The 12,247-nt window shown below is 37.2% G+C and overlaps 1 protein-coding gene across 1 annotated transcript in view; it reads right to left on the bottom strand.

The window, feature by feature from the left end:
• The window catches only part of MYO16 (myosin XVI), a 481,094-nt gene that overhangs the window by 380,688 nt on the left and 88,159 nt on the right, over window positions 1-12,247 (bottom strand). The window contains exon 4 of the mRNA XM_049099266.1: window positions 10,584-10,727. Within this exon, the coding sequence (XP_048955223.1) occupies window positions 10,584-10,727 (144 nt within the window). The remainder of the gene's footprint in view (window positions 1-10,583; window positions 10,728-12,247) is intronic.

The following is a 12,247-nucleotide window of genomic DNA, read 5'->3' as shown; positions in this document are numbered from 1 at the left end:
GAGAGAGAGGCAGAGAGGCAGAAGGAGAAGCAGGCTCCATGCACCGGGAGCCCGATGCGGGACTCGATCCCGGGTCTCCAGGATCGCGCCCTGGGCCAAAGGCAGGCGCTAAACCGCTGCGCCACCCAGGGATCCCCTAGAAATGGAATATTCTAAAGACAAAGATAAAAATTTCAAAACACTGCTCTCATACTAAATTTATCACAGATGTAATGTGCTTAAAGTGGGTAAATACTTAATTGATATTGGTTTAATGCACTATATTTCCTCCAGAATTTTCTTGTAGTGTAATAAATAGCCCATTAAAATGCTTTTATATTCAGGGCCATGCTAAAATGTGCTATTTTTTCCAATAGGTAGAATTTCCATTTTAAATTACAAGTTTCTAAAAACATTTGAAGTTTCTTTTAAAGGTTAAATTTATTATATTCATGGGAACCAATATTTTAGAAATTTTACAAAAATCTCTAAGGCAATTGTTATGGCACCGTATTCAATATTCTCATTGTAATATAAAGGATAAATTAGCAAACATCTAGTAGATAAATTTTAATATTTATGTCATGTTAATACATAAATATTATGGGTTGTAAAGTGGAATGGATACTATGAGATCAGTTTTTTTAAAGATTTTATTTATTTATTCATGAGACACACACACAGAGAGGCAGAGACATAAGCAGAAGAAGTAGGTTCCCTGTGGGGAGCCCAATATGGGACTAGATCCCAGGACCCTGGGATCACAATATGAGCCAAAGGCAGACGCTCAACTACTGAGCCATCCAGGTGTCCCATGAGATCAGTTTTACAAAAATATCTACATTGTACTTATATACAACTACAAATGCATATATATATATATGATCATATGAATATATTGTTATGTCTTATAAAACAGAACCATATTATCTGTACTGTTCTATAACCATCTGCCATACTTGCTCATGCCCTTTACCACCCTGGTCCAAACGTTCATCTCCCCTCACTGAAGCTGCAATGCTAACATCCCTATGCTAAGGGAGATAATTTCCACATGACAATCTGATCACATATCTACCCATCCTCATGTATAGCTCATCGCTGGTTCTAGTCCAGGTTCCCCTTGTGTCTGACTGGGTCCCAACTACCTCTTCCTCCTTGTCATGCTCCTTCTACTCTCTCCAGTTGAGCCCTCGCCTCCTCTAGACCTGCCCTTTCTCATCTCATCAAGGAGTCTGTACACAGGCTATTCAACAGTCTGGGATGTTCTGTTCTCCCCTTCCATCTGATTAACACACCTGGCTCCTCCTTCAGGTCTCACCTTGGTGATCAGCTCCTGGGGGAAGTCGTTTTAAGCCTCCTAACACATGCCCTTGTTTCTCCACGCCAAGGGCTGGCTAAAGCTTGTAACTCTTCTTCCACTTTAGCGTATATTTGAAAGAGACAATTTCACAGATAGCAATTTTAATGGTATTTCCCGCCACTCAAGATACTACTGATTTAGAGACTGATAGCTCTTTTGTTGGGACTCCATGTATCACAGTCATTTAGCCAAGAAAAACCCAAAACTGTCAACAACTCACCATCCTGAACTCTGAGCCTTATTCATGTTGTCACCAAATAAAGAATATATGGGTCCCCTCATCAATATCGTGAAGTTGACTTTCTACCTGCCTCCTCGTCCAAAATGGACTGTGCCAGGTTCCAATCAGAATCCTCTTCCTCTGAATTCCACAACATTTGATAGACTGACTTATTTTTGCATTAAAATTGTTAACTCTACCTACCTGAAAATGAGACTCAGTCCATCTTTTACTATTTTATCATTACATCTTTTTCATCCAGCCCCATGTATCTCTCTTACATGTCCTTCACCTCCATCTGCACCCACTAACACAGAGGCCCTTCTTCTGGTTTTTCCTTTCTTTTCCTTCTCCATCTACATGGCAGGTGCATTTCAAATTGAAAGTCAATCATGTTGTATAATGACTCCATGCTACAGTACACAAAGGGGCACTACTGCATCATGGCAAAGCCTCTCTTGAGCTGTGGCAGTGAACATAAGGTCAGAGGGAGAAACGGAGCATAGCAGAAATGCTATGTGGTGCTTCTCACTAAGTAAACCCTACCAGGTGTCTCTGACCAGACAGCAGTAGCCCAGGCCCCATGTGAGATCACAGTAGGGCCATGATGGCACAACCTTTCTCAGCTAGGGCTCTGGATGTAACTGTTTTGTCACTCTTCCAACTGATGCATTATTAGGAACATTCCAGAAGCATTGGCCCATTATCTCATAGAGGAGCGTCCTAGAGCAGAGCATCACGGTGTAATTCATTTGCTGAACTCCAGCTGGTAGCAGCTAGAAAAATCCTTCAGCTGAGTGCACCTAGTTTAGAAAGAGCCAGACATACAGACATCCATACACATCCTCAGAGGTCTCTTAGTTCAACACTTTCCACTTCACTCCTGGAGGAAATAAAACTGATAACTACGTTCCACTGAAAATAACAGCTCTCTTAAGTTACGAACTACTCATCGTTTCTTAGTGTGAGAAACTGGAAACAGCTAAAGTTATCCAGAAGTATTACAGCATCTGAACTCTGGAACACTATGCAGCTGCTAAATATATGTTTGGACAAAATATTTAAAAGCATGGAATAATTTTGTGACATTTAAAAGAGACAGTATGTGGGATGCCTGGGTGGCTCAGTCAGTTAGGTGCCTGATTCTTGATTTCTGCTAAGGTCATGATCTCAGGGTCCTGGGATTGAGCCCCATGGCTGGATCCTGGCTAAATAGGGACTCTCTCTCCCTCTGTCCCTGCCCCTGCTCACACTCTCTCTCTCAAATAAATAAATATCTTTAAAAGTAAAAAAAAAAAAAAGAGAGAGAGACAATATATACATATAACACAAATCCAAGTATTACATGTGTGCTACACTCACCCACATAGGAGGACATGTACTAAAACAGAAACATTGACTTTATCTAACCAGCAGGATTGTGGATGACTTTTACATTCTTTTGGTTTTTCCGTATTTTCCAATGCTTCTAAAATAAGTGTGAATTGCTTCTGTAACTAGAAAAATAAAACATCTTACTAAAAGGATATTCAGAAAGTAAGTAAATCTAAATGCTTTACAATATTAATGCAAATTGTTAAATCTTTTCAATTGTCTTAAATATAGATAAAAATGTTATTTATCATGAAAAGAACTTTTGAAGAGCCAATATAATTTACTAAAAATGGGAGCTTAAACAAATGAATAGGGAGGCTTAGGGAAGTTTTCCTTAGATGTTGGATGTGGAAATTTGTGTTTCTCAAACTTACCAAGCCTGAGAGAAAACTCAAGGTTCATTTCTGCCAGATGTCTATGAAAGGTATGTAATTTAGTTCTCCACTCTTCAAATTTTATGCCAAGTTATAGACTTATCATGAAGCACCCATTATTGCCTCTTTTCTGAAATACTTTTATGGTCTTAATCACTGTGACTATTGAGTGAGAATTTCCACCATAGGTGAGGATGAATTTTTACCATAGATTTTAGTGATGGGAAGGTTTAGGAAATGATAGGTTTACAAAAACACAATATAAGAACAACAACAAAAGTCAAACTCATAGAAACAGGAGAAAGGTGGTTACCCAGGTCTGGGGTGGCAGAGATGGGAGCTGCTGGTCAGAGTACCAGCCTCCAGTCACAGATAGATAGGCTCTGAGGAGCCCAGGGACAGCATGGTGACTGTAAGCAATACTATTGTTCTGTACACTTGAGTTTCACTAAGACAGTAGATCTTCAGCATTCTTATCACAATAGAAAAAAATTTACCAGTCACCACGTGAAGTGCTGGATGTGTTAATAGCCTGACTGTTGTCATCATTTCATAAAATATGCTTCTATCAAAGCATCATGTTGTACACTTAAGATATATGCAATCTAATTTTTCAAGTACACCTCAATAAAGCAAAGAGGCTCTTAAGTTTAATGGCCATGAACAGAGCTTAGAAGCCAGAGTAGCTGCTTTGAACTTCTTACTTTGATCAGCCCCCAAAATATAACCTTGAGTAAAAAAACAGATATTTGCCCAATTTTCTTCTTTGACCCATTTGCCTTTAGATCTAGTGAGACAGTTTAAGTAGAATAAACAATGATATCTATCACAGCAATGTCAAAAATGTTCTTGGCAAGGACCACACTGGGATCCTTGCATGGGCAGCAGGCAGCCTGACCACAGTGAAGTGTGGCCCGGGGGGTGGTAAGTAGGCCTGCAAAAGCATACTGCTCTTCAGAGAAGCTTGACTATAAAAATGATGGGGTTGGCACTTACATATCCTGGCAATTACAGGAAAGACATTTAATTGGGTTTTTCCCTAGCTCTTTAATTGATGGAAGATCCTGCGACATAACTATGAATTTATAGAAGTCCAATAGAAAAACCATGGAAATGGAAATGGAAAAGTGATGGAGAAATCCTTCAACAGGTGGAAGTTAGTAGAGTCTGGAGGGAATGAAGGGGAATTCAGCTTAGGCACGCAAACAAATGAGTTTTCAGAATGGAACAAAGGCTGTGAATAAATAGGGAAAAAAAAATCAACAGTTAGTTTGTTAGGTAGAAGCTGAAGGCATTCAAGCCTGAAAATTTACTTTGTTAGTGAAGCTGAAGGCAAGAGAATCTGCTAAGAAAGAGATTAAATTCTGCACGTGGGGTCATTTACATAAAATGTTGATAATGACGCCATGTCCTCTGCCACACCTCCTATTAGAAAATCAGACTTGGCTTAAACCATCTGGATTTATAGCTCATTTTCTGGGGAGGGGTATCACCTTTTCTTTTCTTTGTGGTTTATCATTTAACTTTTATTTATTATTTTTTTATTTAAATTCAGTTAGTAAACATATAGTATACATCATTAGTTTCAGATGTAGGGTTCAAAAATTCATCAGTTGTGTATAGCAGGGCATATCTCATGTCCTAGTATTTAACAAATCAAAGCGATAAAAAGGATAAATTATAACTGAACAATATGAAATTTTTATATAGTGTTTAACCCAAGAATAGTCTAAGCAACTAATGAGTAATGTTTGGCAAGGAGTTCGTTTTGATCTATCAATCTAAACTACCTAACACAAAGTAAGCAGTATGTTTTTGAAATATCATTAACTATCTCGGTTATGACAGAATTATTCACTTCTGGCAGTTACCTGCAGCACCCATTAAAATGATCTGGTTCCATGCTGCCCATTAGACACAGTCCATGACACACTTCATCCAATAGGCACAAAAATTATGAACATCAGATGTTCATTCGCAAAAGGCCAAGGATTGAGAAAACATTCAGAGCAATTTCCAGTAATCATTCCATTGTTACTGGAGTGAAACAATGATAAAGATATTGCTGAGCCTCACTTGGTAAATGACTATCCATCTGCTAAAATTTTCCCTACACCTTCTGATTTCAAGGAGTAAAAATACCGTGAAAGGTCTCCTGGTACTATGGAACAGAATTAATTCACCATTTGAAAAATAAAACTAATTAAAATGACATTTTATCCTTCTGTTGTCCATTACTCATCTCTTGTAACCACATTGAATAGATACTCTTTATGGAGTAAGGCTTATTAAATAATTCCAGGACATGTGGAATATCAAATTATATCCTCCCAAAGTTTTTCAGTAAGAAAGAGAAATTCTGTCTAAGAGGATTGATTTATCACTAAGACAGGTAAATTATTTTCTCAAGTAGAAGCATCCTACAGTGTTTTATTCAATCAGATTATTTTCCTTTCAAAATAATTAATATCAAATTAAAGGGATGTGTTTCCTATGGTTCCAAATGCAATGGACTGTTAAAACATGCAGATGTGCCCCGGGTTTGAAATCACTCACAGGGCAGAGTAATGTAGCAACTGTGGCCACATTGCAAAATCAGATGTGGAAAATCAGAAAACTGAAATAAATGCAAATCTTTTATCCAAAGTCTAATAAGAAAAGATGGGAGAACTGAGCAAGTGTACTCAGAGACTGTTCTCTAAGCAGTCCCATGGCAGAGATAGCAAAGACAAGCCTACACTCCCTTCCTCCACAAGCAAGGCATTGAGCAGAGTTGGAGCACATCTTGCAAGCACTTAGTCATGGTATATATGCACTGATACAACAGGCTAGAAATATACATACATAAACATGTCAGGATAAATATGAGATCAAGATTTTAGAGAGAATAAAACCTGACATGATTTGAGTTAATCATTTATCAGCCTTTGTGATTTATTATTAATAGAAAAGTTTCTTAAAATCTGAGAAATGCAAATTACCTTGAAATTATTTTTTAAAAACTAGATATAATTTTGAGTTATAGAACATCAGTGTTTGAATGTGGAGCAAATTAGAAATTATTTTAAAGACTAGATAAAGTAGAATGAAAACTAAAAATGTATATATGTGAGATGCTCAACAATAAAGTAAGTAGAAGAAAATTCTCAGGGGACAAGTGTAGAATTATACTGTATATTATATATAATTAAATACATGCATAATTATATATAAATATAAAAAATATCATCTTGAAATTTTATTTTGGGGGGAACCCAAACATTTAGATTTGAGATATTATTCTTTTATGTAACTTCTCTGATAACAGATTTCTTTATATAAAAATAAGTATTATATACTAAGTGTATTGCTCACATCATAAAAATGCTCTACATGTCCAGTGAGATATCTATAAAACTTCTAGGAAACACTAAAACCCTATCCAACTATGTGCTGGAAACTAAAAATAATGAGACTTTTTTTTCTATAAATTTTGAAAATTTATCACAGAAATTCATCATTTTTTGATCCACTCAACTCCTAAAATATACTGGATTTAGATGATTTCTATTTCGCACTTAAAATTCTAAAAAGTATCAATTGTTTTGCTTAGTAGTAAATGCAATGGATCCTTAGTAATAAAAACAATGGATTCTCATTATTCACAGATTCCACACTTGCAAATTTGTCTGTTTGCTGAATTTTTTTGTAATACCAAAATGAATACTAGGGCTACACTTCCAGGATCATTCATGCACGTGCACAGGGTGGTGAAAATTCTGGCCATCCAGCGCACACGTTTGCAAGGGAGGTCCCACAAGACAATGCCATGCCTTCTTATTTCACCTTCATAGTGAAAATAAAGTCTTCATCGTGGTCTATTTAGTGTCACATTTTTCACATTTTTGTCCTTTTGATGGCGATTTGGTTGTTTAAAATGAGCCCCAAGCATGATGCTGAAGTGCTTCCTACCGCTTCTAAGTACAAGAAGGCTATTGATGCACTTTATGGAGAAAAATCCGTGTGTGGTGAGGCTTTCCGCAGGCATGAGTTACAGGGTTATTGGCCACAAGGTCAATGTTTATGAATCAACAGCATATGTTTCTAAAGGTCTCTTTAAAGAGAAAGACATATAAAACAAGGTTCGTACAGATCTGTTGACAAATATGTTGTGACCAGAGGCCTTGCAGGAAGTGAATGCTGAACTTCCCCAGGAGCCGTGGTCCAACATTCACTACATCAGTGTTTGTGGTGACTTAACAGAACCTACCTACTGCGAATAGCAAGAATCAAGTGCATATGTAATATTTCTTGACTTTCCTCGCAAATTCTAAATAATCAGTTTGCAAGCTGTGCTTTTAAAGGGGAATGTAAGATATTGCATGGGAATCACTATTTTACTAGTCTGCTCTAGAGACTTCTAGCTTATATAAATTCTATCATTAGTAATATGACAGCAGATCAGACGGGCTGGCAGTTCAGGTTATGACACCAAATCTGTCTCTGCTAATACTCTCTGGTCCTCAGCACATAGGCGGGCATCTCTGAGCATCTGTCCCTCACCTACACAAGGCAGAGAAAGCCAGCATATATGTAATAGGGTTTCATAAAGACTAAGTAAATTTATCTCTATAAAGCATGTAGAAAGATATCAGACACATAGAAAAAGCTGTACAAAAGTCAATTATTAGTATCTCCTAGAGTTTGGAGATCATTTGGAAAGAGTATTGACAACATTCACAGTGCCTAAGCCTACTCCATAAACACAAACCATTTGTGATACAATTAAAATAGCAATGTTCTAACGCTGTGCATTCTATGATGGCAACTCACACATGCACACACATCTCTACTTAACGAAAGCTAAAACACATCATTATCTCTCAACTCACTGAAAACTGTTCTTATAGAAAATGATTTCCTGAGAAACTTGAAAAAGATGATTCAAATGCTTTTAACACAAATTCCAACCCTCTGGTCCTCAGACCAAAAAGTGGAAGTTATCTGTGATTCATGTCCTTTCTCCCAAGCCCTAAATCCAATTCTACGCCAAATACGGACAACTTGACCTTCAAAGTATCCAAATGCCAGTCACCTCCCACACCTCCACCACGTCTAACCTGAGGGGTGAAAACAGACTGCTACATGCTCCCTCATGCCGCCCCTCCCTCCTTTTGTCTGGTCTCAACAGAGCAGCCAGAGTGATCTTCTCAAACACAAGTCAGATCATGTCACTTCTCCACCCGAAACCCTCCAAAGGATCCCTGATTCACCTGGGGTGAAAGAAGATTCCGACACCCTGCCCCAGGGTGGGATTAGCTCAGCACCACTGCCTGCCTCTCGTCACCCTCCAGCTGCTCTGATCTCCTTGCTGTCCCACAAACACAAGACGCCTCCACAGAGCTTGCCCCTGCTCTTCCCTCTGCCCTGTTCCAGTTTTGACCACATTTTCATGTGGTTTATGATTCATGTGTCCCCTTCTACTTGTGGCCACCCTTAATAGTCTCTACTCCTCTCTTCCTGTCCTTCTAATACTTCTCTCTAGTTGACATACTGTATATTTCACTCATTTACATATTTGTTTTCTCCTGCTTCTCCCCAGTAGAATGTAAGCTCCAAGAGGCAGGGATTTTTGCTATTTCTGTTCACTCAGATTCTCTTAGTAGAGGAAAGAAGGCACTCAAGTACCTACCCAGTTTCTCATTCATCAATAATCTTTGGAAAATGGAAAGAATATTGGGCATGCAGCACTGAATCAAATACAATGGTATTTAATTCTGGAAAGAAGACAAGTATTTCTTTTGATATTGTTGACAGGAACACATTCCTATAGGAATTACAATTTTTATAACAATGTGTTTCATCTATATTTATTTAAAAGTAAGATATTCTGTGGATAGATGGCTGGACTGGCTATTACACATTGGCAAGGAGACTAGTCAGACTTGCTTAATCCACTAATCAAATGCCTCAGTGGTATCCTTACTTGGCTTGCTCCTGTTTGGTTTTGCCATATTCTATAATGTAAATGTCTTTTTGCACTGCATAGCACCTAGAACAGAGTGGTTATTCAACAAATACTTGAATGAATGAATAAGTTGTAATTTCCTCAAGGGCAGGAATTATGTCAAAAATAGTAATAAAAAAAACAGTAATCAATAAATATAAATTAAATGATTAGCAAATGAAGGTAATTACAGAACATAACTATCAGAAATACAACTTTGTACATGATGTGAGAAAAGAGGCACTGCAGAATCATGAACATGCTAATTTGAAAACTAAAGATTTAACTCCATGATCATTCAAATAAAACCAGTTTCTATTTCTCAACCCTGTCTGGCAAAGAAAAGCCCCATCACCAGACACTGAGATGCGCATGTTTTTAAAAATAATTTCTCAAAATCTTTGTTAGAGTTAAACCCTCTGGAAAAAAAATCCCAAATCTCAGTTCCAAAATAATTAAGATATGTTGTGAGGATCAATGTCAAGGTCTAAGCTATAATCGAAAGCAATAGCATCAAATAGCTCTAGTGTTTTCATTTTCTTTTTTTTTTAAGTTTTTATTTATTTATTCATGAGAGACACAGAGAGAGGCAGAGACGCAGGCAGAGGGGGAGCCCAATGCAGGACTTGATTCCAGGACCCCAGGATCACGACCTGAGCCAAAGGCACACACTCAACCACTGAGCCACCCAGGTGCCCCATGTTTTCACTTTCTTGTAAAGAAATGTTGTAGACAGGGACTTACTAGATGTAAGCAAGAGAATAAGATTCAAAAGTTGCCATATCTCATTACTGTATGCCTAACTGGCTCAAAATTAAGAGAATGGATTGAAAGAAATAACACTTATGAAACCATTTTAGTTAGGACTCACTTGCAAAGTATTAAGGCATATAATTTCCCAGAAAAAAAGTCAGAGGAGTAGAGCTTCATATGACATCCACACAATCTGTTTGATGAACTCTGACCCACAACATTAGTATCTAATTATCTTGTAACTCCAATAAAATTAAGGATGACATATATATATATATATGTCATCCTTAATTTTATATATATATATATTATTTTATATATATATATATAATTTATATATATATAAAATTTATATTAATTTTATAATTATATATATATTAATTTTATATATATATATAAATTTATATATATTAATTATATATATATATATATTATCAACCAAAGTATTACATACTGTGAAATATTAATAAAGTATAAAGCATTTTATACACCATCAAACATTCAGATGGTAATAAACTGAGTTGCTTTACTTACTAATACAAGCAGCAGGACAATATCAGGGTTGTCACAAGCACAGGCAATGTGCATTGGTGTCCAAAAGTCTTCATCCTGGTGGTTGACATTGACCCCTCTGTCAATCAGGATCTCTGCGATGAAGGCATTATCATACCGAGCACACTGAAAGAAAGGGGGAAAAAAAAGAAAATATTTTGAACTATGATAAGGTTTACTGCAAATGTCCATGGATAAAAACTTCAATGCCAATTTAGAGGCTGAGAAGTGAGGCTAAATGGGGCTAAATGTTCTCCAACTAACCTATAAGTAAGGAACATATAGAGGATGGATGACTCAAGGGAAGTGGTGTCCACAGACAGTGGAAATAAAACTAAGGACAGACATTAAGAACAGGGAAAAATTTCACTATTTGGGTCTTCCTCATTTGTAGACAGGATTACTAGAAAATCTTCAATCATTCACCACAATTATCTCTCTGAAATACAGATTTGATCACATGATACTTCTGCTTTACAACAGACATAATTTGTCATTGAATTTTGTCAAAGAATAAACTTTTATCACTTTATTGCATCCAAGATAGAGAAGAGCCTTCATGGTCCTACCAAACTCATCTCCCATCCTATAAATGCTACCTTCAGCCTGGTTGCATAAGACAACTAAAAACTCCACAGTGCTAGCTTTTAACAGTTACCTACTGTAATTCTAAAATCTTCTAACATAAATTTGAATCAATATATTTTATAGAAATTTCATGGTCTACTAAATCAAACTCTCCAGGAAATTGTTTTACTTTTATTTTTTGATTTACTATTTCTAGGTAAAACTCATACAAATATTATAACTCAGAGCTGATTCCGAGAGTGCATGATCTCTGTAGTCATGCTTAAATGGATCGTGCATGTGGCTGAATGCTCTACTGTCACCATCATAAATTTTTAATAATTATTGAAGAATCCCACATATTCATTTTGCCCTGGATCTTATTAATTATCCAGTCCCAGTGTAAGTCTAATTTTCAAATATTTATATCTATAGGTAGACATTAGTGTCAAATGCATATTTGCTAAACTAGTTTTTTTTTTTTTATTTATTTATGATAGTCACAAAGAGATAGAGAGAGAGAGAGAGAGAGAGAGGCAGAGACACAGGCAGAGGGAGAAGCAGGCTCCATGCACCGGGAGCCCGACGTGGGATTCGATTCTGGGTCTCCAGGATCGCGCCCTGGGCCAAAGGCAGGCGCCAAACCGCTGCGCCACCCAGGGATCCCGCTAAACTAGGTTTTTTAAAGGATCTAAGCTAAATAAGCTAAATATTTATTAGTAAAATTTCTGGGTTGAAACATATATGCTTTTTATAGGATTTAGATGCATAAAATAAGTTCCCTTCGCCTAATCAATGCGGTACTGTGCAGGGGCCCAGAGGGGGATATGAGCCCTGAGCTGAATGTTGCTTTACTCCCACCTAGAAACATTAAACTCAAAATCAAACTGCTTCCTAATAACTTCAATGCCCCCCAAACAGAGCTCAAGATTATTTACAGAAATATAAAAATATTCAGGGGCACCTGGGTGGTTCAGTCAGTTAAGCATCTGACTTTGACTCAGGTCATGATCTCAGGGTCCTAGGGTCCAGCCCCTCGTCAGGCTCCCTGCTCAACGGGGAGCCTGCTTCTCCCTCTC

Source organism: Canis lupus, chromosome 22 (genome assembly GCF_003254725.2).
Source record: "Canis lupus dingo isolate Sandy chromosome 22, ASM325472v2, whole genome shotgun sequence".
NCBI lineage: Eukaryota > Metazoa > Chordata > Mammalia > Carnivora > Canidae > Canis > Canis lupus.
This window is presented reverse-complemented; position numbering and strand designations above follow the sequence as displayed.